The sequence below is a fragment of the Pholcus phalangioides genome, unplaced genomic scaffold, assembly GCF_987345545.1.
Source record: "Pholcus phalangioides strain wild (caught in Gottingen) unplaced genomic scaffold, Ppha-v1.0 ptg000007l_1, whole genome shotgun sequence".
Taxonomy (NCBI): domain Eukaryota; kingdom Metazoa; phylum Arthropoda; class Arachnida; order Araneae; family Pholcidae; genus Pholcus; species Pholcus phalangioides.
In genome coordinates, this window is record NW_028301600.1 from 61,960,185 (window position 1) to 61,985,907 (window position 25,723).

The 25,723-nt window shown below is 33.9% G+C and overlaps 1 protein-coding gene across 2 annotated transcripts in view; it reads right to left on the reverse strand.

Annotated features, from left to right (window-relative positions):
- LOC149085598 (reticulocalbin-2) overlaps positions 1 to 25,723 on the reverse strand; it is a 39,245-nt gene that overhangs the window by 252 nt on the left and 13,270 nt on the right. Inside the window, exons 4-7 of one of the 2 annotated variants that reach the window (XR_016192869.1) lie at positions 23,079 to 23,195; positions 19,849 to 20,063; positions 17,524 to 18,096; positions 3,970 to 4,071 (exon numbers count right to left, since the gene is read on the reverse strand). Coding sequence is in view for 1 of the 2 variants with exons in the window: in XM_089233732.1 (XP_089089858.1) it covers positions 17,925 to 18,096; positions 19,849 to 20,063; positions 23,079 to 23,195 (504 nt within the window). In the remaining variant the exon portion in view is untranslated. Of the gene's footprint in view, positions 1 to 3,969; positions 4,072 to 16,275; positions 18,097 to 19,848; positions 20,064 to 23,078; positions 23,196 to 25,723 lie in introns of those variants that run through there. The other variant, XM_089233732.1, reaches the window with a different exon arrangement.

The following is a 25,723-nucleotide window of genomic DNA, read 5'->3' on the forward strand; positions in this document are numbered from 1 at the left end:
CTGAAAAATAATATTTCACTCATATAATAAGAATTCAGAGATATCAGTAATAAGACAAATAATAAATTCATTTCTCATCAACCCTCTTTACATCTCAAGGAAGTGTCTTGAAAGTGGTATGTTATGATCACCAGAAAATGCACTTGTAACTGTTTTGCTGCAAATAAATTATTGATTAGTCAATAAAATTCAGGTGTTTCACCCTGTAAAGGAGTTTATTACACTTAATATTTCACACAGAAAGTGGCAACACAACAACTTCATTCACACTTTCAGTGATCAAGTTGTGCAAAATAATGATGCTATTACACACTCTCAGAAGAGCAAAAGCAGTTGACAAGTTTAAACATATATTGAAGACAATTTCGAGTGAGATGTGAAAATATCATTTCATAATTATATTATATCGTAGTAAAGGATATTCTTTTATCAAGAGATGTTTAACATTAGACCAGTGTTTCTCAAAGTGGGCATCGCCAGCCTCTTTCCAGGGTATCGTGGCGAGTCATCAATAATCAATGGTGCATATTCAGTGCTTTGAAAGTTCTTATCAGGACTATTCTGGGGAGTAGCGGATAAATGATGACTAGGGAAGGGGTATCGCAGGTGACAAAAATTTAAAAACCACTGCATCAGATCATCAGCAAACAAAATTAAGAAAAAAATTACTGTAGAGGAATGTATGAATTATTTTTTATGCTTGAATTCTAGACTGGTTTTTGTGATGCTATACGTATATTTATTTATTTCATATTGCTTGGCCGAGGCCTATACAAGGGGATGAGGAGGTTAAGTATGACAAAAATGACGATTAATGTTACAAGTAAATTTGGAAATTGTAGTACAATCTCCATATATGCTATAACAAAAAATGATGCAGTACTCGGAAATGCTTACAAGTGAAAATTCATCAGAGTATAAAAGCTTGATGAGCTATCTCCACCAATAGTATAGGGTTTTTTTCCTTTTGGTTATTTGTAATTATATCACCTGCACCCATTCATGTCCATTGTGCATTCCGACGGACTTGGACAATTTCAGCAGGACAATGCGACACCCCACACGTCCAGAATTGCTACAAAGTGGCTCCAGGAACACTCTTCTGACTTTAGACACTTCCGCTGGCCACCTAAATCCTCAGACATGAACATTATTGAACATATCTGGGATGCCTTGCAACGTGCTGTTCAGAAGAGATCTCCATCCCCTCTTACTCCTACAGATTTATGGACAGCCCTGCAGGATTCATGGTGTCAATTACCTCCAGCACTACTTCAGACATAAGTCGAGTCCATGCCACATCGTGTTGCGGCACTTCTGCGGGCTCGCGGGGCCCTACACGATATTAGGCAGGTGTACCAGTTTTTTTGGCTCTTCAGTGTATATGTGTATATAGGTATTGATATCATCATCATACCCCCTTCTATTTCTTCAAGTCAATCTCCACTTATTAGAAGTGCAAATGACATTTTGAGGTCATGCCAATTGGGGAGAGGCAGATTAAAACCAAATTTCAAATAACTGCTGTTGTATTCACGAGTAAACATAAATTTTTTTGCATGCTGTTTTAAGAATGGTCATTCTGCAGGTTTGTGTTGGAGAAATCAATATTTCTGGCTTTAACAACTTTGATTTAGGATTTTTTAATACTTAAATTGAACAAAGTTCCTTGGCTCGCATTCATAATAAAATTAAAATTGACACACATCAATCTAAAAATAAACACACTTACCAAAAATAAGATAAAAATGAAAAGAGAAAAAAAATTGTAATAACAACTTGAACATTGCACCACTTTCTTGGGAAGAAACGGTATTACAAGTTCTGAGATCTCACTACTGAACGTCTTATGCTCAATTTCATTTTATGATCAGAACATAGGGAGCAATTGTCCCCCCCCCCCCCAGTCAGTAAAAAAATAGTATTTTTCACATAGGCAGGAGAGCAGAGGTGGTCTTTCTGCTCCCCGTTCACTGTGTAGACTTTCTGTGATTACTCTGCTTCTATTCGGAGGGCCTGTATCTGCTTATGGTTCAGAGAATATGGTATTTTTTGTATACTTCACTGATTGGTAGCAGACATCTGTAACACAGGCTTTACCCCAGCCATTAATATAATTGAATTGCTAGTATTTTTTAAAAGTGGCCATAAACAGTGGTATTTTTATATTTCATATTTTTTTCCCAACCACTCCCAATGTAATATTAAGTTGAAAATGTTCGAGAGATTAAAGAAAGGCATCTTTGCCAAGGATATATTCAGTAAATTTCTGGAGAGCATCCAGAATGATATAATTTCTAGACTACTATGATAGTTAAATTGAAATTACAGTGGAACCTATATGAAATGAAACGTCAAAAGACCAATATAACTTTCCATTTAAGACAGGTTTTCATTTCATAAAGGTACACATCAAGGCATTAATCACTGACAGGATTATCTTTTAATTCCATTCAAGATGGTTTTCACTGTATCTGTACTATTTTCAATAAAACAGTCGCTGCTAGATTTACAAATCAATAGTTTTTGCTAAGCAATTCTCTCATTCCAAACCAATATACATTTATTTCCCCATTGACACACTTTCAATTTTGCAAACTAATTGTTCAAGTTCGTTTGAGTTCATAAAAATGAGCATCAGCTGCATTTCCTTGCTACTGCAATAGGTTATTTTAAAGAGACAATTTTCACATTTTTTTTTTTAAAGATGCTCTTTTACGAAGATAGAAAGTTAATCATTTTAAGATAAGTCAGTATATTATAGGATGAGTGTGGTGGTACCTCACAAAGCAACTGGTGAATAATTGCTTCAGTTTTGTTGGCCACATGGAATTTACATTTATATACCAGTCAGTGATAAATGGTAATTTCCTTTTACCACTGGATGCACACACACAGGCCATTTTCATAGTTGGTTAAAAGTATGTGAAGGTTCATTATCACAGGACTTTTTGTGGGAGGGGGGGTTTCAAAAAAAGTAACTTTAATTCAGCAATAAAAAAATCAGAATCATTGATTAAAAAGTTATACATTAAAAAAATATATATATATACATATATATTTTTTTTTTCTTAAGGCAAACAAAGATAAAAATACCCTTAACACGGCAAAATAACCGAAGCTTTGTAAATTGTTTTGCAATCAATTTTCATTACTGAACAACATATCAAAAATCAGAAAAAATCGAAAAACGGTAACATTCCTAAACACAGATTTCAAACTACTGTTTACGCGTGTAAGATTGAGGATACCAAGCCAACTTTTTCCCCCTCGTAGGGAAGAAAGATTTGCACCCTATTGGATGAATTTTCACGGTTCCTTGCTCCTTTCCCATAATCCTTTGCAATTTTTCCCTATTTCCAAGTAGAAGAAACCAATTTTTTCATTTCCCATATAAATGGAGCTAAAATTGCAGGCAGTGATGCATCCTGTTAAGCAGGGCCGTCTTAACAGCATCATAGGCCCCCGGGCCAAGTGGTTTTTCTGAGACCCTACCTGGTAAATTCTAGAAAATTTCAAACGGATCTCATTTTTGTGAGGCCTCTTCTTCTCTAGAGGTGCCCGGGTGGGCCCATGCGTTAAGACGGCACTGCTGTTAAGTTGTGTTTTTCAATACTCTTGTGAATATTTCTATTTTCTAATATTATTTCTAATCTAATTCTATTTTGTGAATATTTCTAATTTTTTTTATGCATTTATAGTCTTAAAACTACTAATTTCCGGTATAAAAATGGGCAGTACTGATATTTGTGAACAAAAATTAGACAATGGAACAGACGTAGTTAGTTTCGCAAAATGAAGTGGATGGTATAAATTAAGCCAGCCAAGAGCCGTAAAAGCGATGTAGTTGCAACTGCTGGAATAAGGATTCATGTTTTGTGTCGGAAGACATTTACTGATAAAAAGAGCATTAAATTACGAAATGGAAGGCTAGCCCAGAAAAAATACGAAGGAAAAGTGTTTGCTTACCGTATTTACTCATGCAAGACAAGGTTTTCGTTAAATTTTCACTGCTTCAAAAACCTAGGTTGTGCTATAATGCACGAACGAATGTCTAACCAAAAAATGTCACTAAAGGGTAAAAAAAATGAAAAATGAGAATTAATTCAAGAAATAACTCCAGAACTAATGATAATTTTGACTTATTGAAAATGATAATTTGGGATTTATTAAAAATTCAATATTGTTAAAAAAATTATTAGAAAATGGTAGTAAAATAATCAAAAATTTATGAATACAACGATCAAAAGCTGATGAGAGAAATAGTTCTAGAATTAATCAAAATTCAGAATTTATGAAAGACAATTTTTCAGCGAATGAGACGTAATTTCAGATAATTTGTGAAAGTTTTCAATACTTTCGGGGCCCCCTTTTTGATCAGAGCCCTAAGCCAGACACAGTGACATTAAATCCGGGGGTGTAGTGGGTGCATTAGCACCCACAGCATTTTGTCATACCATTTTCTGAACAAACCCATCCCCAGAATTTATTTAGAAATCCCCTATATAATTAGTCACTCACATCATTCTGTATTTACGTCATCTTGCCCTAAAAATATTATGCTATTATTTGTGAATAAACGAAACAATGAGTTGAATTAATAAATCTACTTTACTTTATTTTGATCTCTAAAATCATACCTCGTCTTATATGCGAGATTGTCCTATATGCAAGTAAATACAGTAATTGAGGGTCCAGTTTCCAGTTCTACTCACTGTTTATTTTGTGAAAAATTTGTTGACCTTTCTTCTAAACATAAACCTAAATCAGAACATGTGAAAGTAAGAACTGCACAGTAATTATTAGTGCAAACATTTGTACAATGAAGAATGTGACCACATGGAAAGCACAGAAAGGTACATTTTTAGATGGAGGATCTCTGTTAAATTGCATTTTGTTATGTAACAGTGACACATGAAAACATTACAATGTCTTACATTGATTTAATTCTTAAAATATATTAAAAACCAATCATTATTTTTGATGGCTAAATTAGGTCCCAGACAATCAAGGATTTGACTCCCAGATTACACTACACAAAGACCAGTAGAGGTATTAATTTTAGCATGAGCTTACAGTTTGCCGGGGAAAAAAAAAAGAAAAAGAGTTCTTGGTCAACAAAAAAAAAAAAAAACAATCAAGTGATGATTTCCCTCGTAGGTGAATTTCTGAAGAAACAAAGATGTATTACTCACAATGCAGCCGGCGATGCCAATGTGGACACTGTTTGTGCAGCAGTCTCATCTTCAGAACATGTGTAATGGAGGAAGACACAGATTTGCTGATTCTGCGTATTTACCATGCAAAGAATAATGCGTTCAAGCTGTACTATCGCAGTGATATAAGACAAGAATCAACTTCCAATCAAGTATATGATATCCTCAATATGCAATCTCTATTAGGTCGTGAAAACTGCAACTTGCTTCTGCATGCTTTCACCAGCTGCAATGCCACATACAGAATTTTTTCGATTTGGAAATCCTTAGTATTTGTCGAACTAATGATGGAGACAGAGCTCTGTTCTGTTGCGAAGAAATTTTGCTCTAATTCATGCCTACATTCTGATATCGCTGTGGCTGGGCGAAAAGCAATGCTTTTGTATTATGACTGCCAGTCACTGAAATGCACAGACAAACTATCTCACCATATGTTGGTAGAGAAAGTAGCCACAGCTAAATCATTTGTTATACCTGCACATCTCTCCTGACAGATTCTTCCACAAAATATCATAGATATCAAACTTACAAATAAATATCTGGAAAGCTACTGAAGAAAGAATCAAGCCAGAAAAATGGGGGTTGGTATATATATACAGGGTGATTATAAAAAAACTATCCCAACATATAGGCCCCTAACTATCATACCATTCACAGAAACTGAATGAAATTTTGGTATAAGGTATTTTGATGTATGCGCTCAAGAATGATATGGAAAACAACAGTGTCACTCTAACAGTTACGGTTACAGTGAGAAAATTTCGAAAATATCAAATGGCACCACCAAGTTTTTTGTATTGGAATGTGATCTCCATTGTGAAAAACCCCAAATAGCGTTCGAACGGCAACTGTAGCATGAAAATCACCGGCGGTAGATAGGCTAAAAGTGAGGACAACCAATAAGGACAGAGAAGCAGCATAAAATAAAGCATTTTATTGTGTTTCACAAATTTTCCACATGACCTTGTGGAGGACTAATCAGGCTGGGATCTCAGCCGAAGAAACAGTGTGACAAATGAAACAAACATTAATGCTCTGGTGCACGGCAAAGTCCTTTTTACTTTTTCCTTGCCTAGCTCCGGGGATTTTCGTGCTACAGGTGCCATTCCAATGCTATTTAGTGTTTTTCAGTATGGAGATCCCATTCCAATACAAAAAACTTGGTGTTGCGATTTGATATTTTCTCACTGTAACCGTAACTGTTAGAGTGACACTGTTGTTTTCCATATCATTCTTGAGCACATACCTCAAAATACCTTATGCCAAAATTTCATTCAGTTTCTGTGAATGGTATGATAGTTAGGGGCACATATATCGGGATAGTTTTTTTGTAATCACCCCGTATATGCTACCCAATACACTGCAACTTACCACCAGTTGGTGCTCACTCAGGCACGGCCTTGGGGCCTCAAGAAAAGTGAGAACTGGCTGAAATTTTCTGGAATTTGCTAGGTTTAGGGCCTCAGAAAATTCACTTGGCCTGGGGTCCATGATTCTCTTAAGACAGCACTGTCACCAGCTTCAGATTATCTACTCAATATGATTCAATATTCCTGCAAGACAAACTGCGCTACTTTACTATGCGGATGCAAGCATAATGGACTGCCCTGTTCAACAGTTTGTGGAATGTGCCAAATCGATGGATGTAAAAACAACTTCACTTCCAAACTACGAATCTAATGAAAGTGATGAAAATGATTAATTGAAGTTGTTTTGCTTCACTGAAACATTTCTGTAACTATCTTTCTTTTGTTCAGTCATCTTTCTCAAGAGACCCCTTGGTAATTTTTCTTCTTTCTTTTCTCATATTCTGTATTTGTACAGTAATCATTTTTTTAAATTTAATTTTTTAAAATTCATACATACATCTCAGAGAACAAATAAAATCATCAAGGGATCATACGATCCATACTGATGACAACCCCTTGCAACATAAATGACATATATGAGTACTACATGTTATTTCGAAACTTTTTCTAATTGGAAGTATACCTCTAGGATCAATGGTATGCCAGTAAATTGCCATACCCCCTCTTTGCTATGCACCCTATATAAATGCAATTAATCATGTATGAATGAAATGGTTTTCATTAATATTGTTAGAATTACTAAATTTATGCTGAAAATTTTTTGAAAAGAAACAAAGCAATTTGGCGTAAAATATTAATATCATTATGTGGCTAACAGGAATGTCAGTTTTATTAAAATATAATATCAGTCATTATAGTGTTACGAAGTTTTTTAACAACTGGCTGTTGCAAAGATGAATTTTTGGAAAGCGAGAAAATTCAACTGCCTTTGCTGGGAATCGAACCCATGTCTTTTCATTTTCCGGGTGAACACCCTAGACCACTAGACTACAAAGGCAACAAATCTCTCAATCTTTCCTTGGAACTCGTGTACACTGAAAGGGACCGCACATGGACGGCCAGAACTGACTCAGGCCAAGCTCACAACTGCTGACGCTGTTACCAGATTTTGACTTATGAAAGGATGACGTCACTCTCCACTATCATACGAAGGTTTTTAACAATTGGCTGTTGCGAAGTAGTCTAGTGGTCTAGGGTGTTCACCCGGAAAGTGAAAAGACGTGGGTTCGATTCCCAGCAAAGGCAGTTGAATTTTCTCGCTTTCCAAAAATTCATCTTTGCAACAGCCAGTTGTTAAAAATCTTTGTATGATAGCAGAGAGTGACATCTTCCTTTCATAAGTCCAAATCTGGTGACAGTGTCAGCAGTTGTGAGCTTGGCCTGAGTCATGTCCGGCCGTCCATGTGCGGTGCCTTTCAGTGTACATGAGTTCCAAAGAAAGATTGAGAGATTCGTTGCCTTTGTAGTCAAGTGGTCTAGGGAGTTCACTCGGAAAGTGAAAAGACATGGGTTCGATTCCCCGCAAAGGCAGTTGAATTTTATCGCTTTCCAAAAATTCATCTTTGCAACAGTCAGTTGTTAAAAACCTTCATATGATAGCGGAGAGTGACGCCATCCTTTCGTTACAATGTTTTTTCAGAATTAGAGTGAAAATACGTTTGATACTATATTTAAAAAATATTGCTCAACTAGCTGATACCCGGTGACGTTGCCCACCCCATAAAAAATTTGTATATGTATAGCTCAATTTGCCATTATTTTCCAGGCTTATCTGAAAGAAAGTAATTCAATAATATTAAAAGTGACAATAAGATTTAATAATTTAAAGTTTAAATAAATAACGTGATCTTCACGTATTCCCAAGGGATCAGTATGATCCATCCAGGAAATTTGTTAGTGTTAGGTTAGTAGACATTCATGCCCGAACCGGGATTCAAACCCAGACCTGGACGGTGAGAAGTTAGTTCCCTAACCACTCGACTGCCAGGTGGCCAAGTGGTTTGTTTTTAGTTCAAAAATTGATTTGTTTTTATTATTTTGTAAATATAACTACATTTGTAAAAAAAATACCCTGATCGCAGCAACACTTGTACAGACACCGGAAAAAAAATACATTGATCAAATTAACATTTGTTTTCATAAATTAAGATCTGGTGTGGAACAAAAACCTATTTGACTCGGTTATTTGTTAAACAATTTTTAAAATTCAAATTGCAATGGAAAACCCATTAAAATGTGTATCTTTTGTGTGGAGAAAATTTGGGAAAAAACTGTTGCATCTGATTGATAACATAAAAAATAAGCGAAAAAAAGGGGTTTTTTTAGAAATTTCTGCAATAAAAAAAATTTGATAAAAATATTTTTTGGCGGGAATATGGTTACGGCTTCTTCCACACATTAGCAAAGAGGCCTAAATAAATTTAAAGTGATATGATCAACAGTGTGGATTTGTATAAAGAACAAACATATGTATATACATACATACTTACACATTTATATATAAGATATTAGTAATGGAAAGTATGAATTCTTTCAACAATTTTTTGAAGTAGTATGCATTTTTTCATTCTGAATATTGATGGGTAGCCTATTGTATTGCTTTGGGGCTAAGTAAATAAAGTATTTACATAAAATATTTTTATTCAGTTTAGGAATAACTAAAATTTGATTTGATCTTAATAACATTGCATCTGGGATTAATAACATTATATTTATACTGCACTGTACTTGAACTGTATTTGGGAAGGGCAATGCAGATTTTATAAAAATACAAATGTCTGATGGATAAGATGTTAAGGTAGTCAAAGTTATACTTCCATTAAAATTAAAAGAAATTTTGATGAATTTATTTTGCATTTGTAAAACTTTGTTAATGTCAGTGATATAGACTCCTCCCTATGCTATGAGACCATAATTTATTTGAGATTGAATCCAGGTATTGTACAGTGTTAGTAAAAAAATTATTGTTTACTTCGAATTTTAGATTTAAAAAATTGCTTAGAGAAAAAACATAATTTATTTGAAACATTTTTTATATGCATTTTTCATTTCAGGTTAGAGTCTATGTAAATTCCAAGATATTTAATAGATGACACTTCTTCTAAGTGTTGGCAGTTACAATTTATTAGTACTTGACAAGAATTATTGTGATATGCTAGAGAGAACTTAGGAGTTACAATATTGTCAGACTCTTTTAATTTGAAATTCATATATTTAGTTTGTTAACATTAATATTCGTATCGTTTACCAGAAACCAGTTACATATTCTTAATAAGTTTTCATTTATATTATTATTTAGAGTATTTAAATTCTTTGATGAATATAGAAGCACTAGTTGATACCCGGTGATGTTGCCCGCCCCGTAAAAAATTTATATATGTATAGCTTAATGAATGAAATTTCCGCATCAAGTAAGAAAAAATTACTTTTATTTTTAAATATTTTAATTAAAAACTTTAGGCAATCGCTTGTGGATACACAATATTTTTTGTTTTTCCATCTGGTGTGTAGATGTACAAATTTTTGGGATTACCAACACGCGAACAGGCGACGTAAGGCTGTCCGTGTGAAAAACAGGGCTCAAGTAATATTGACTTCAGAAATTCTGCAGGATACAGAACTGTCTGCGCTGAGTCTGTGAAAGTGCCAACCGATTTGTAAGATGTGGTCTCCAGGAATAATTTTTATGATTTTTTCGTTGATCTTGTTCACACTGTCATTTTTCGATGCCAGAATCGCTCTCTCACAAAGCCACTCATGGTTTCGGTGATTTTGTTGAATGTTTGGGAAGACTGTCTGAGTAAATTCTTGAACTGAGTTTAACAATTGGCAAAATCCATTTGGGAATGTAATCAGTCCAGTGCTTGGGTCTACGGGAATTCTTCCATTGCCAAGTTTGATCAACTGATGCGAAAATGATAGCAGTGCTGAGTCATTTTGCTCGCATGTTGGTGGATAATGATAATTTTTTAACTTCGTGCCAGAGTGTTGATGATTTGAGGCAAGCATTGAGTTCATCAGCTGGTGTTGAACATTTTTATTCCCAGTTTTGTCGTCGTAGTTGTTGTTCTCTGTTGTTAGCGACATAATACGTCCAGCTTGTGCAGCGAATATTATTCAAACGCCTTTTAAGCATTTTTTAAATTGAAACTATACCTCTACGATGGGCGGTTGATGAGATAAAGGCCCCATTAGCACTTACAGAACACCCTGTATATAGGCTAGCAGAAATACCCGGCGCTTCCCGGGTTTTCTTGAATTACTGGTAGGATTGGAAAAGTGACAAACCGTTATAAAGGAATAAACTGTTATAACAACAGAATTAAAGGTGTGACAAACCATTGTAAAGGCATATATTCACGTCTGAAATGCATTGTTGGAAACCACGGTAACCAAAGTAAACGTTCCGAAAGTAATTGTTGAGGCCCCAAAACTATTGTTGCCCGACAGTTTTTTGCCCATTTCGGGCATTTGCCCAGCTCTGACGAATTTTTAAAGTAGCCTATGGTTCAATCCCGGACCTGTTTGGTATATATGCAAAATCTAGCGACGATCGGTCTAAAACTGTAGATTTGTATAAAGAACATACATACATACATACATACTTTCACATTTATATATAAGATAGTGCCATCCACAAAGCTATATAACTATTTGAATTTCAAGGAAAAAACAGATTTTAAGCAGAAATTTGAAAGGAATAGATGACTTTTGTGTGCTGTTTGAAGATACTTAAATTTTAAGTTGTGAAAATAAAGCAATATATTTGCATTCAAAGTGTACATCAAGTTAAATCGGGAAAACTACTCCGTTATTTTGAAATTTGTTTTTAGGAATGTTCCTGTAATCTAATTTTGGATGTTGTTCAGTAATCATTACTGATTAAAATGCAATTTAAAACGCTTCTGTCACAATTTTGCCAAGGTTCATTCACAAATTGCCTGGACTATCTGTTGCATGTGCCAATGTGTAGGATCTGATGAGAAACATGACTTCAGTGACTGTAGTAAGATGACAGCTCCCATGGGGACACTCATGAGAAAGAAGAAACACAGTTTTTGGTGAATGAAAATGAGAAACAGATATTCACTGAGGGTGAAGAAACATTATGGGGAATACCTATCACACAAAAGGTGCAATGCTAGGTACCTTGGAACTGCTCATCCCTATGTCTAACTTGATCTCAACACAGAATCAACCTGCAGCACACATGCAGCAGTTGTGTGCAAAGACTTTTCAAAAATTAAAGAATCATTCATTTATTTCATTCTTCAATCAAAGAAATGCTCTCAAACTTTTGAACTATACTTTTCTTATGAATATGATAGATGAGAATAAAATATAATATATAGTAGAATATGATGAGAGATAGAATATGCCTTATAGGCTACCAAACTTATATTTAGTATCGTGCTCATTCTGAATTTGTGATGACTTTTTAATTAATTAGTTTGTTTAGTTTAGCATCTATAGTAAGAGGGTTGTTGGACGTCCCATGTGTAAGGGATTCAAAAATATTTGCATTGCATATCCACTAATTCTTGGAGGGCTCAGCCCTCTTACATTTATTGGAGAAGGGGGCCCAAGAAACTTTAACCCCCTTAGGTTCCAGTGCCTAACATGGTGTAGGCAAGATGAACTTCTGTTGAAAAACATACATGCACAATCTGCATTGCAATAATCAAATTTACGGCTCAAAAATAAAAACAATTTCAAACTAAACAAAGTGACAAAATGAACATTTTTACGAAAATAAGAGGACAGCCAAATAATATTTCGTGGAAATGGGAGAAATGGTCTGCATGTTAAAATCTTAATTGTGGCACGACTTGAGAAAAGGTTGACCAGCCCTACTACTTTTACTGCACAACTCTGGTCATATCGCTATACAGCAACTTCCTACTGATAGAGTTGGGTGAGAGATGAAGGCGCCATTTATCATGGTTGCCCCAGGCTTGGTAGGTAAAAACTTGTTTCCTATGTTCTTCCCCCGGATCAGACCCTGATGGAGGTTGATGGGCAGACCATGAATCCAGGGGTTGACCACCCCTGGAATAAACTCATTATAATGGAACCAGTGTTTACCAACTGTGTGCACAATTTTCTGTGAAATTTTCTTGAACACTTAAGCTGCACAAATAGTTGGAAATATACCTCACCTCTCTATCTGCACAATCCAAGAAATATTTACCTTTTCAGTATTGGAAATCATCAGTGAGCTATTGGAGCTACTAAGCGTAGAGCTCCTTGAAACTCTAAGCTAACTAGTATATAAATGAGACAATTTGTATACTACTTTCTTGAATTTCATTTATAGGCACCAGAACCTCCTACCCTTAAAAAAACTGAAGAGCTAAGCACCCCCCCCCCCAATTAAATGATGAATATACTATCTATCACATGTTCTACCAGCCCCTCCTTGGCACATGCATCTGAATCTTGCACCCTGAGGGTTCATTATTTTTCCTTCAAAATTTCTTGATGATTGGCCCTCAGCTTGCAACTGTAGGTAAACTTTAAAATACTCAAATTATCTGATCCATAATTCTTTTCTTAGTTTCTTTTCACTCTATGATGTTTCTCTCAGAGGGGGAAAAAAGAGGTGGATTTAAGGACTTGATGCATAATTGATCATTCACATTACACCACCATCATTTTATGCACACAAGAAGAAATAGACAATTTTACGCCGATTCTAAATGCATTTCCTTTTATGTCTCTGAGAGGTTGGCAAGTTAACCACTATGAATGGGGACTTTTTGTAGTTGCCATATCTTTGTGCAATTTTGGAAGAAATATAGCCTCAGGTCCTCTTGGGATCATATCTTTTCCAAAAGTGGAATTGATATCTTCCTGTCAGGAACGATAAGACAACGACTGAACGTGTTTCAAACTCATGAAACCTTTAAGCGTTTTTTCGTAGATTATGTGTATGTGTCATCAACTTGGGCTACCGCATCCAATGCATAATTGAAACAGTAAATTCAAAATTAATGTGACCACAGAAATAAAAACGTTGTCCTTCTACATACACACATTCCAATTCAGGAAGAAAAAAGTATAAATGATTGCAAACTTTTTTTTTCTCGTGAGATTTGAAATTTAATAGTGTTAATACTCTGATATACAAATGCAAAAAAAAGTAAATGAATGTATCATGTTTTTCATTACAATGCCAAAGCTTGTCACTTAAACCATGATTCTGACATGACTTTCAGAAGAAAAAATTTCGTATGCACTAAAATAGTAATGAATAAAACACTGTATACATAATATTTTGGCACATATAATGGTTCACAAAACACTAGTGGCATCGCAAATTAGTTAAAACTCTCAATTTCATTCGTTCTTCTATTAGTACTAGGTATTGAATCAGTTTTACCACACTAGCTTGAGTTCAATATAATATTATTGTGTTTGGAATTGTGAAAAATCATTACATAAAACTTATACATACATGGAAGCAATCATTGTATCCATGGTTGGTAATTACTAGGGCTAGGATTTTTATGTGTTAAAAATGCAAGATTGTTGCTGTGATTGCTTAAAACTAAAAATACAGGTATTTTTAACCAATCAGCAACATTTCATTTTTAGCGCATAAAAATCCTAGCTCTGGTAATGACCATCTGAAAATTCCCAATTGTAATTGTAAACTAAGCATATAATCATCATTTTTATTCTTTATAAATGCTTGGAAAAAATGTTCTGATAAAACACTGAATTTCTACCATACTACATCTCAAACTCTTTTCAATCACTACTTTTCTTAATTCATCATATTCATTTTTTTTGCTTCCACCATAATTCAAAATATAATATATTCCTGTTGCTGATTTTGTTTTAAAGAGACAAAAAAAAATTGTTTAATTTCCTTTGTCAAAGTGCAAAAAAAAACAACAAAAAAACAATAAATGGCTGCTGCTTTTTTATGAGCTGCAAAACATGGTATATCCTCATACACACATATTTTATCCTTATTATAATCACACAAGAAAATAATTGAAAACTCGAAAAGCAAAGTTAATGTGCCAAAAAACAATAAAACAGCCCACAATTTTTTTTTCACTAAAAATAGTGATAAAAAAGTATAACTAAGCACTGTACAAAATATTTACCAGTTGAAAAATGGCATTACATGAATAATGATAATGAATAATTAAAACAAAAGAGGCTTCCATGGCCATCATGTAAATTAGAATTAAATTTAAAAGTTTTCGGGTTTTTGTCTTCTGACGTTTCGTTCACACAAGTGGTGAACATTTTCAAGAATTGCGTAACGCAGGCAAAAGCTACTACTTACGCTTCCCTCTGATCGAGTCGTATTGCCTCGTCGGGATTGGTCTGTTGAGCCAGTCTGTTTTCCCCATTGGCTGAGGTTGTTCGTAAGGAAATAACTTAGTAATTAATTGAATGCTACAAACCCAGAATAGGTCTATGTATCCAACTGCTTTGTAATGCAAACTGTTGATTCACCTATACACAAAATGTGGACCATAATTTTGAATGATGAATGTTAGTTAGGCTGAATTACACTATAAAAGTTATTTTATAAAACTTGAAATCTACAACCAATAAGATCATCAGTTGCATTTTCTTGAATGTACCCGATATGCTTATTGGATGGATTCCTCAGTTTTATAAAAGAGCTTTTATCAAACTTTTATAGATATATTGGCCGAAGTTGTTCCTAAGGAAACAATGTAGGAACAACTTCGGCCAATAGGGAAAAACAGACTGACTCAACAGACCAATCCCGACGAGGCAGTGCAACTCAATCAGGGAGAAGGCGTACGTAGTAGCCTTTTGCCTGCATTACACAATTCTTGAAAATGTTCACCACTCGTGCGAACGAAACGTCGGAAGACAAAAACTATATTTCACGTCGGCCAAAAAACCCGAAAACTCTTAAATTTAATTCTAATTAATGAATAATTGATTTGCATATATATTGAAACACACTGCTAATAAATTTAGTTTTTTTTACATTTCCCTACAAGACTTTTTATTGATATCTAAAGTACTATCATCCAAATTCATTGCCATAAATCCATCAGTAATGGAGATAACTAAAAAAAGGTTTTTTTTTAAACATTGGAAAAAAAGACTAGTTTTGAGGAGCAGAGATGTTTTATATCAAAGTAAAATAGTGCATTTTCAATGTCAAAATTCAGTTTCCTAACTATTTGCCTACAATAGCTCTCTGTTGTGAACCCTAGTGATTTGGTGTTATTTTAAAAATACATTAAAAAGTTATGTAAATGATGATATACCAATTGTAGAATAAAGACAGTAGAACCCAATTTAACATTAAAAAAATCTGTGCATATTCATGATCATCTGGACTTCGATTTATTGATTTCCCTAATTTAAAAACTTAAATTAGATGAATCAATCCTCATTAAATCAAAGTTCAACTGTATGTGTACCATATTTTCCCACATTATCCGTCATGCTGGGAAATTAGTCACAGATTCTGGAAAATTCTTAAATATCTGAACTCTAAAAACTGACTGAAATGGTTGATTTATATGTTCTAAGCATTTCAGGATACTTTGTGTTTTACGAGCTATGCAATAGAGTTTGAATTTGACGTTTGCTACCATATATAAATCTTAGTTTATTGCAAATGTCGGATACTAAGTATATATATATATATATATATATATATATATATATTTTTTTTTTTTGGATGACGAGGCATTTAGCTACAACATTTATATACTAAGTGTATTGGTCCTCATAGATTACACAAGCTAAATGGAAAAATTAGTAGATTGCAAAGTATTTTTATATTCTTTAATTATGTGTTTAAAGTTTGAATAAGCAGAGCAAAATATTAAGAAGAATTGCACTGCAAAACATGATATTGTGATATAAAAGGGACAGCATACTTTTTCTATTTTTGAACATGCAAAAAAAAAAATAAATAAAAAATAAATAAATAAAACACGTCTGTATTTTGTATTAAGCTAATGATAATTAGGTTACAGTGATAAGTAAATATTTAATTTTCATTATCCTTATGAAATTCCTGGACAAAACACATTTGCTGTAGTGAAATACCATTTTATCAATACCCAATTTATTTCGATTCACATATTTATTCAGTATTTGCTATAGATTTATATCGCTTTTTTGAATGTATTCTGTGATCCTTATTGAACCTCACTTTTCCATGGACCAGACTTCTTAAAAAAAAGCTGGTAAAAAAGCTCCCAGGTCACCATGGCGACTATGACTCACCATGCATTCTGGGGGCATGGTTTCTCTCACGTGATTTTGAGTACTTGCTGTTAAGATTGCTTATCAGGGCTGGACAAATCCCAGGTCACCATGGAGACTAAAAATTGCAATATAGGCCTAATATTTTTTATTCATGATAACTTAATTGAAGTCAAATGGCACCACAAAATTATTGGATATTATGCCAGTGTGTCAACTAGCAATATAAAGAGGTTCCCAAGTCCCGGACAAGCCAAAAACAAATTAATTTGGACCAATTTTGTCAGGAAAAAATTGCTTGGCACCTATGAAATTTTGCTGGTGCCTAAATCCTTTTGATTTGTCAAGCCCTGTATTAAAGTGCTTACTCGCTGAAAGAGTATTTTAGCAAATATGTATTTCTACTGCAGCAATCATCACATCGTGTGCAAAGCAAATCAAGTTTATGTTACATTCAGTGTTGCATCTGATTAGGCAAAGTCACTTCACTATACAGTTGATCTATTTTGCATAGTTGTAGCTCTCTTGATACATAAATTATATCAGGTCAAAGAGTCATTTATATGCACTCTGTATACATGTGATCATAAACTTACAATTAAATTACGCATGCATGTAGAACTCTCACAAAAATATTTGATGTTCTATTGTTTTTTATATTTTTTACTTTTAAATGAAAAAAAAAAATGTCACTATGTAACTATAGCACTTACTGGTTATTTGGGATGAGCTATTGTAATACTTCTTCTTAACCAAGTTTTCCATCTTTATCCACGTCATATATACTTATTCAGTATTTGCTATAGATTTATATCGGTTTTTTGAATGTAGTCTGTGATCCTTATTGAACCTCACTTTTCCCGGCATATCGGGAATGGACCAGACTTCTTAAAAAAAGCTGGTTTCCTTGATTTTTATAGCATTGAGGCTAATGCGAGGAAATATGGTATACATATTAAGGTCTATATATAAAGTTTGGCATTTTTGCAAAATAGCCAGAACTAATCAGTTACTTCCCAAAGTAGGCAGTGTCTGAAGTCTGGGCAATGTGGTAACCCTCTATTTTGCAAAGATGCTAGACGTCAGACTTGGACCCGTAATATATTATTTCAAATCACAGCTCATCACTAAACTTGTGAGCATTTTGCAAATGCTCTCCAAAGTCTGTTGCCTCACTTCCGACAAATACTTCATGATGATTTATAATTTCATTAATTGATAATCTGTCATCTTTGTCTTCATCAGAACTTTCAATAAGGTGGTCTGCTTCTACTTCAGCAGCATCTCTGTGAAATAAAACATACTTCAGCAGGATGATCAAAATCGATTAAATAGTGGAATGAAGTGGTACAATGCTCATGAATATAAAGTGTACAATGCATAAAAGCGTAACATACATTGATATCCTTCTACATAGACTATGTTTATGAGGATAAGATATATGTTTTAGATTATTTCTTGATGAGCAATATATTAGATTAGCAGTACATGACAATTTTTCATTTTTGAAGTTTAGTATAAGATTTCAGACAAGCCGAAACTAAAGGAATGTGCATTTACAGCCCAATTTGCTTCTGGGGGCATGGTTTCTCTCACATGATTTTGAGTACTTGCTGTTAAGATTGCTTATCAGGGCTGGACAAATCTCAGGTCACCATGGTGACTAAAAATTGCAATATAGGCCTAATATATTTTATTCATGATAACTTAATTGAAGTCAAATACAAATACAATGCCACAACAGGCAAAATGCCCAACGAGGTGGCTGATAAAAAGATGCCCATAAAAATATGGATGTCATATGTTTCAAAAATACAGCAACCCAATTAAAAATACAATTAACAAAAATTATAAACAATATATACACATGATAAAATATTATACAATGCCCATAAAGAATACTTATGGTTGTCTTATTCTAAGTATGGATAGCTTCTCGATTTACCCCAACATGTTTATCATATTTATTTTTGAACGTGTCAATTGTATTACAATTTACTACCTCCGGGGGTAAGCTATTCCATTTATTAACAACCCTATTAGAGAAAAATTCCCTGCAACACCATAACCTTGCATTGTCCCTCACCAATCGATACTGGTGTCCCCTTGTAAAAGCAGTCGATTGGCGGTGTACTTAAAGTTCATGGTCCATCCTATCCATCCCATTGAACATTTTGAACACTTCGATCATATCTCCTCGACACTTGCGTTCATCATGTGTCAACATATTCAAAAAATGAAGTCTCTCTTCCATAGGCGGAGATTGACTTGGAAGTCTTGGGGGGGGCAAGGTCATTATTGCTGGGGGGGGGGGGCACAATGATGATGATGTCAATTCATCTATACATATATACATTAGATCAGTCGACTCCACGTTTGACTCTGGGAGGGGGCAATGCTCCCCCCCCCCGTATCTCCGCCCAGGCTCTCTTCATAACTCAAGCCCTGTATGCCAATAAGGACACGCGTAGCTCTTCTCTGAACCCCTTCAACCAAGTCTATGTCCCTCTGTAGGTAAATGGCAGCACAAAATTATTGTATCATACTAGCAATATAAAGAGGTTCCTAAGTCCCGGACAAGCCAAAAATAAATTAATTTGGACCAATTTTGTCAGGAAAAAATTGCTTGGCACCTATGAAATTTTGCTGGTGCCTAAATCTTTTTGATTTGTCAAGCCCTGTATTAGAGTGCTTATTCGCTGAAAGAGTATTTTAGCAAATATGTATTTCTGCTGCAGCAATCATCACATCGTATGCAAAGCAAATAAAGTTTATGTTATATTCAGTGTTGCATCTGATTAGGCAAAGTCACTTCACTATACAGTTGATCTATTTTGCATAGCTGTAGCTCTCTTGATACATAAATTATATCAGGTCAAAGGGTCATTTATATGCACTCTGTATACATGTGATCATAAACTTACAATTAAATTACGCACACATGTAGAACTCTCACAAAAATATTTGATGTTCTATTGTTTTTTATATTTTTTACTTTTAAATGAAAAAAAATGTCACTATGTAACTATAGCACTTACTGGTTATTTGGGATGAGCCATTGTAATACTTCTTCTTGATCAAGTTTTCCATCTTTATCCACGTCATATACATTTTCAAAATTATGTTTCTCAATAGCATATCGTTCACTTGCAGGCGTCAAAGTACCACCATGCCCATCATCAATAAACTCATCAAAGCTAAGAAAGCCATTGTGATTTTTATCCCGTTTTTCCATTGCATGCTTGTATAAAACCTGGAGATAAAACTTGATGATTTACACAGCTGTCAGAAACTCCAAAAAGCAAGTAAAATCGAAAACAAAAAAAATTTCATCATTAGAATAAAATCAACATATGGAACATGTAACATTCTTGGGAAAAATAATGGAAAGGATTTTGAGAAAGAAATTCAAAACTTAACAGAGCCTTGAGTTATACAGGGTGCATAGGAAAACCCGTTTGTCTTGGAATAACTTGCAAATCATTGATCCTAGAAGCATACTTCCAATTGGAAAAAGTATCCAAATAACATATAGACCTCAGATATGTCATCCATATTGCAAGGGGTTGCATCATCATCAACCATTTTCTATCCACTACTGGATGAAGGTCGCCTCTAAATTTTTCCATTTTACTCTGAAGCTTTTGCCACCCAGTTGAAAACCCCTTTGTCCTGGAATAACTTGCAAATCATTGATCCTAGAAGCATACTTCCAATTGGAAAAAGTATCCAAATAACATATAGACCTCAGATATGTCATCCATATTGCACGGGGTTGCATCATCATCAACCATTTTCTATCCACTACTGGATGAAGGTCACCTCTAAATTTTTCCATTTTACTCTGAAGCTTTTGCCACCCAGTTGACTCCAGTCACTTTTCAGATGTTGTCGATTCATCTTGCATTCTGTCGCAAATTTTTTGATTCTGTGTTCCTGGGCGAGATCAATATACAGTCAGATCCAGTTATAATGAACTCCAAGAGACCAGAGAAATCACTTCATTATAACAAAATTTAATTATAATGGAATTCCAGGTTTTCACATTGTTTCTATGTAAACTTATCTGGGGGATTAGAAAAGTGTTCGTTAAAATGAGATTTTTTTTTTTTTGCTATAACGGTATTCATTAAAATGGGATTCAACTGTACTTCAATTTTTTCATAATTTTTTGAGAATGACATCTTTGGACCCTTTCTTTGTAAGGAAGATTGCACTTAAAATCATGGAATTTTTTTGTTGGGTTCAGGAGAGACAGGGTAACAACTTTCTAATTGGGTTTTTTGGGACATGGTGACCAAATAAAAAGCTAATTTATTATTTTATTTTAATAACTATACAATTCTTTGCAATATGAACGACATATCTGAGGTATAGATGTTACTGGATACTTTTTCCAATTAGAAATATGCTTTTAGGATCAACGACTTATAAGTTATTCCAGGATAAAGGGACACCACTGCGCACCATCTATGCACCCTGTATATTTAGAACTTTGACCTTTCAAGACTTTACTATGTATATATATGCATATACACACATATATACAGGGTGCGTACAGTGCGAGACAATTATAAGACACTATGAACGAATACTCACAGAAAAAAAACTAAAAGAATATTTTCACAATAATGAAAGTTAATTACATGTATCAGTCATGTTGTTTACAATTGTGAGTGCAATTACATGGACGTCTGAGAAATAGTTTTTAAATTTTAATATTTTTGTGAATTACAGTAAGAAATTAGGACAAATATAAGACATTTTCATTTTCACCATTTTACAGTAGTGTAGCACAGTGTTACTTTATGCAAATTATTTTTTTACGTCACTGGATAACAAAACCAATAAAAATATATATATTCCCCCTTTATAACTACCTTATAAGTAGAAATAATGCCATGGGGTACATGAAATTTGGTTATTGCATGGCACCGGCATTTCTATAACGTATATAGAAATAAAATTGGACATTATTGATGTGCCGTCACAAATGTTTTAAACCATGAAATACGTGGCTTTGTAAAAAAAATCTGGACACACGCCATGCTTGTCTGCCTGATCAAAGAACAATGTTTGTGCTCTAGCAGTACGAAGCAAAATGTCATCCAGAAATATAAAATCTTCCTTGCAATGCTTACAGCAAACAATTTCAAGAATTTTAAGTTTTACAAGTAACATCAAATTCATGAAAATATGAAGAAAAAAGACCAATGTTAACTTTGAAACACAAACAGGATTGTTTGACCCTCGCAAAATGCACCACGCCCTGGACTTATCAGTGGTATTCTGTTATGTTATCAGATGAAAAGAAATTCAATATTGATGGTCTAGATGGTTTCTATTTATATTGGCATGATTTGAGGTCTGCAACGCAGCAATTAGTGTGCCATCAAATGGGTGGTGGTTCATTGATATAATAAATAAAATAGTAGCTGTGCTATTCTTAGAAACAATAAATCCCGGTAAAATGTATCTGTGAAAGAAAAAATATTTAAACTTTCCCAAAAGAAAAATGTGGATACCATAAAATAACAAAACAAAACTCATGGTACAGACAAGTGGTTCTCAACCTGGGTCCATATGGCTCTGCGATGTTCTAGGGAAAAACAGCTGAAAATCAAATGAAATGGGAGCCATAATGGGTAGTTAAAGTGGAGTCAACAGAGAGCTGCAAAAGAAAAATTTAGGCCTGAAGATATAAAGCAGTGAAGTGAATGTGAAATATGAGAAAAAGTGTAGCTAACAAAATCAGCTACCCATAGGCCCCCATCTCCTTCCCCAGGAAATTTACTCCAGCCTAAAGGATAATTGGTAGCCAAAATAGCTTAGTTGGGAGAGTTTTACACTGAAGCCTAAAGGATAACATTTTTGTGCATAGTAAATTTTCTCAGAGATCAATCTAATAAGTAGAAAGGGTCTCATTCCTGGACATGTGGGGTCCTTGGTTAAGACATTAAGAAACACTGGTATGGACAATGAACTGATGAATTATAACTTTTTACATTCAGAAAACTTATAAAACTCAAACATTACAAAAAAACTTTTGGGTCATTCAATAACTAGTTTTTATTTTAAGAATTAAAGCAATAATGTGATACTTCTTTAAAATTCAGAAACACACTAGAGTATACAGAGGCATGGTTTGTTTTTTGAAAGGAATTCTCAAATTCTGTATTCCCACCTATTCAATCCCAAACCTATAATAATTTATTAGATCTAGAAAGATTTAAATAAAATAAATTAAAATGTAATTAAAAAAATTCACCTTATGCATATGAATAAATTCCTCTGGGTGAGAGAAAGCAGGAAACTCTTTTTTATCCAAGATTCCATCATTATTCAAATCAGCAGCTTGGAAAAGTTCTTTATCATTTTGCATCATCTTCATCAGATAAAATGAGAATAAAATTTCAATCATTTGTAGAATGTATATTACACATGCACATACATACACACACACAATGAGTATTTTACGTACATAGGTATCCCTTGCTTACCTTTACATGATTTTGGAAAATGTTAAGAAATCACAACCTGCAAAATTTGGCCTAGAGTTAAATTCGCAAATCCATTTTCAGAATTAAAATCAAAAATATTAAATAATTAATTGATACAATCTGTTGGATTTGAGGATGTAGATGAGACCAAAGTGGATGATATCCTAAAATCAAACTCAGTAGAGGTAATAGGCATCTTTGGCAATGCAAAAATTGACAATGACAGCAGAATTTCAATTGAAGAAAATTATTCTAATGAGACTAGAATTGTGATATTTAAGAGAAATATATTAAGAATTCTCTGGCTTTGCTACCAATTTTTTTATAAAGAGACAAAGAATACTGCTCATAAGCTGAATCTCAACTGTTTCACTGAAAAAGCTATCAGTTTGTCATCCCAGAACTGTTCAGAACAGCAAAGATTCACTCTCACCAACCAGAAACAGTCATTTTAACTTTTGGTTGAGGACAGTTAAGGGTTTGAAAGTTGAATTTAATTTATTCATACAGCCTGAATCCATGAGATTTATTAATAGGTTTCAATAATTAATTAATTTGCAAAAACTTATTCTGCTTCTTGAAGTTGTTTCATTTTTTCAATTCTTCTGAAAAAAACCCCTATCCTCATGTAACCTATGTTAAACTCAACCCACTTTTTGTGATTATTTTGAGGAACCAATCAACTATGTAAAGTAAGGGACACCTGTATATGTTATTGTAAAAGGTATGGGAGATTAGCTTCTACTACAGCCAGTAGAAAACCGTTTGAAAAATACTTTTAAAAATTTCATTTCAGGATTTACTCCCAAATGTCTGCATCCTGAATCAAACTTTCTCGTATAAAATAATGGAAATAATTTCAGTTTGTTCCACACAGCCAAAATTTTAAGAAGTAATATTAAGTGCACTTGAATTTGAATACTTTGCAGATGTTACATGGGCCGCTGTGGTGGTCGAGTGGTCAGAGTCATGAACTTGTATTGCGAGGACCTGGGTTCAAACCCCACCACTGCCACAGTAGTGGTCAGATGAAGTTATAGTTTCCCAACTTTGAGGAGATAACGTGAGCCCCATCTCCCCGTTAAAAAGTCTCACCACAGAGAGCAACAGGCCTACAACACTACAAATGTTGAAACATCACATTTCACTCAGAACTTGTAATATAGATGGCAGCACTAAAAATTCACATATAACACTATATACACACTCAGACTGTAAAGTACACATGTTCACACTTCCGGCACAACTCAATTGGTAGTAAATTGAACATGGTGATAGACTGGAGTTGTGCACGGTTTGAAAGAAAGTTGTTACATGGAACTATAATTTAAATACTTTACACTTTAAAATGGATTCTTTGTACTTATATTTAAAGTACAAAGTATCCATTTTATAGTGGATATCATCCAAACCAAAGTGCAGTTGATCCCATCAATTTAAAATTAATATATTTAACTACAACCTAATTAAGAGCTATTTGTTTTATATTATTTGATAACTATAATTTAATTAACTAATGAGAATTAATTAATCACTACAATTAATTTACTCTGAACAGTCAAAGCCAGTTTCTAATGAATAAATTAACCAGCATGAACTTATTAAATCCTCACACTAATTAATTATTAACCACAATTCATTAATAACTGACTGATCACATTATAACTATATCATTATTAATTATATATCAAGCCTGTAACTAGGCTGGGGTAACCGGGGCACTGCCCCAGGGCTTCCACAAAAAATGTACTTATTTTGCATAATAACCCTTTCAAGGGAGGCATTCAAGAAAAATTCTGCCCTGAGTAGGCATGCTATGGTCCTGTGATATAGCATATCATGCATGATTTTTTATATAATATATTATCACAATACTATCACAAGGTCTTAATATCAATGTTCTTTTATATCATTCTTTAAGACGTGTACTATTACTATCCCACTACTAGTCAGAAGGGCTTAGAGGGTCGTTCCCCAGCCACAAATGGAACATGGGTATGGGTGCGAAGCCCTGTAGGCAGCAACCACAGCTCTCACTATAGTGATTATCTTTATAACTGATTCACACATGTTCTTGCCATCCCTGCATGACATCATTAGTTAATCATTTATTTTTAATTAATGATTTTGCTTTTATGTCATAATTAATGAATGATTAGAAAAATAATGATTCATCATTATAAAAACTCAGTTGGATTTAGTTTGATTGTTAATTAACCATTTCACTGTCACAACTAATTGACAATAATTAATTGGTACAAAATTTAGTTTGATTTAGTTTTATCCTTAATCATTGTTAATCAATTACTCTGATTAATCAATGATTCTGCTTTTAATATGACATAACTAATTAATGATTGGTTCTGAAAATAATTATTAGGCATAAAAACTCTGTTGGATTCAGTATAATCAT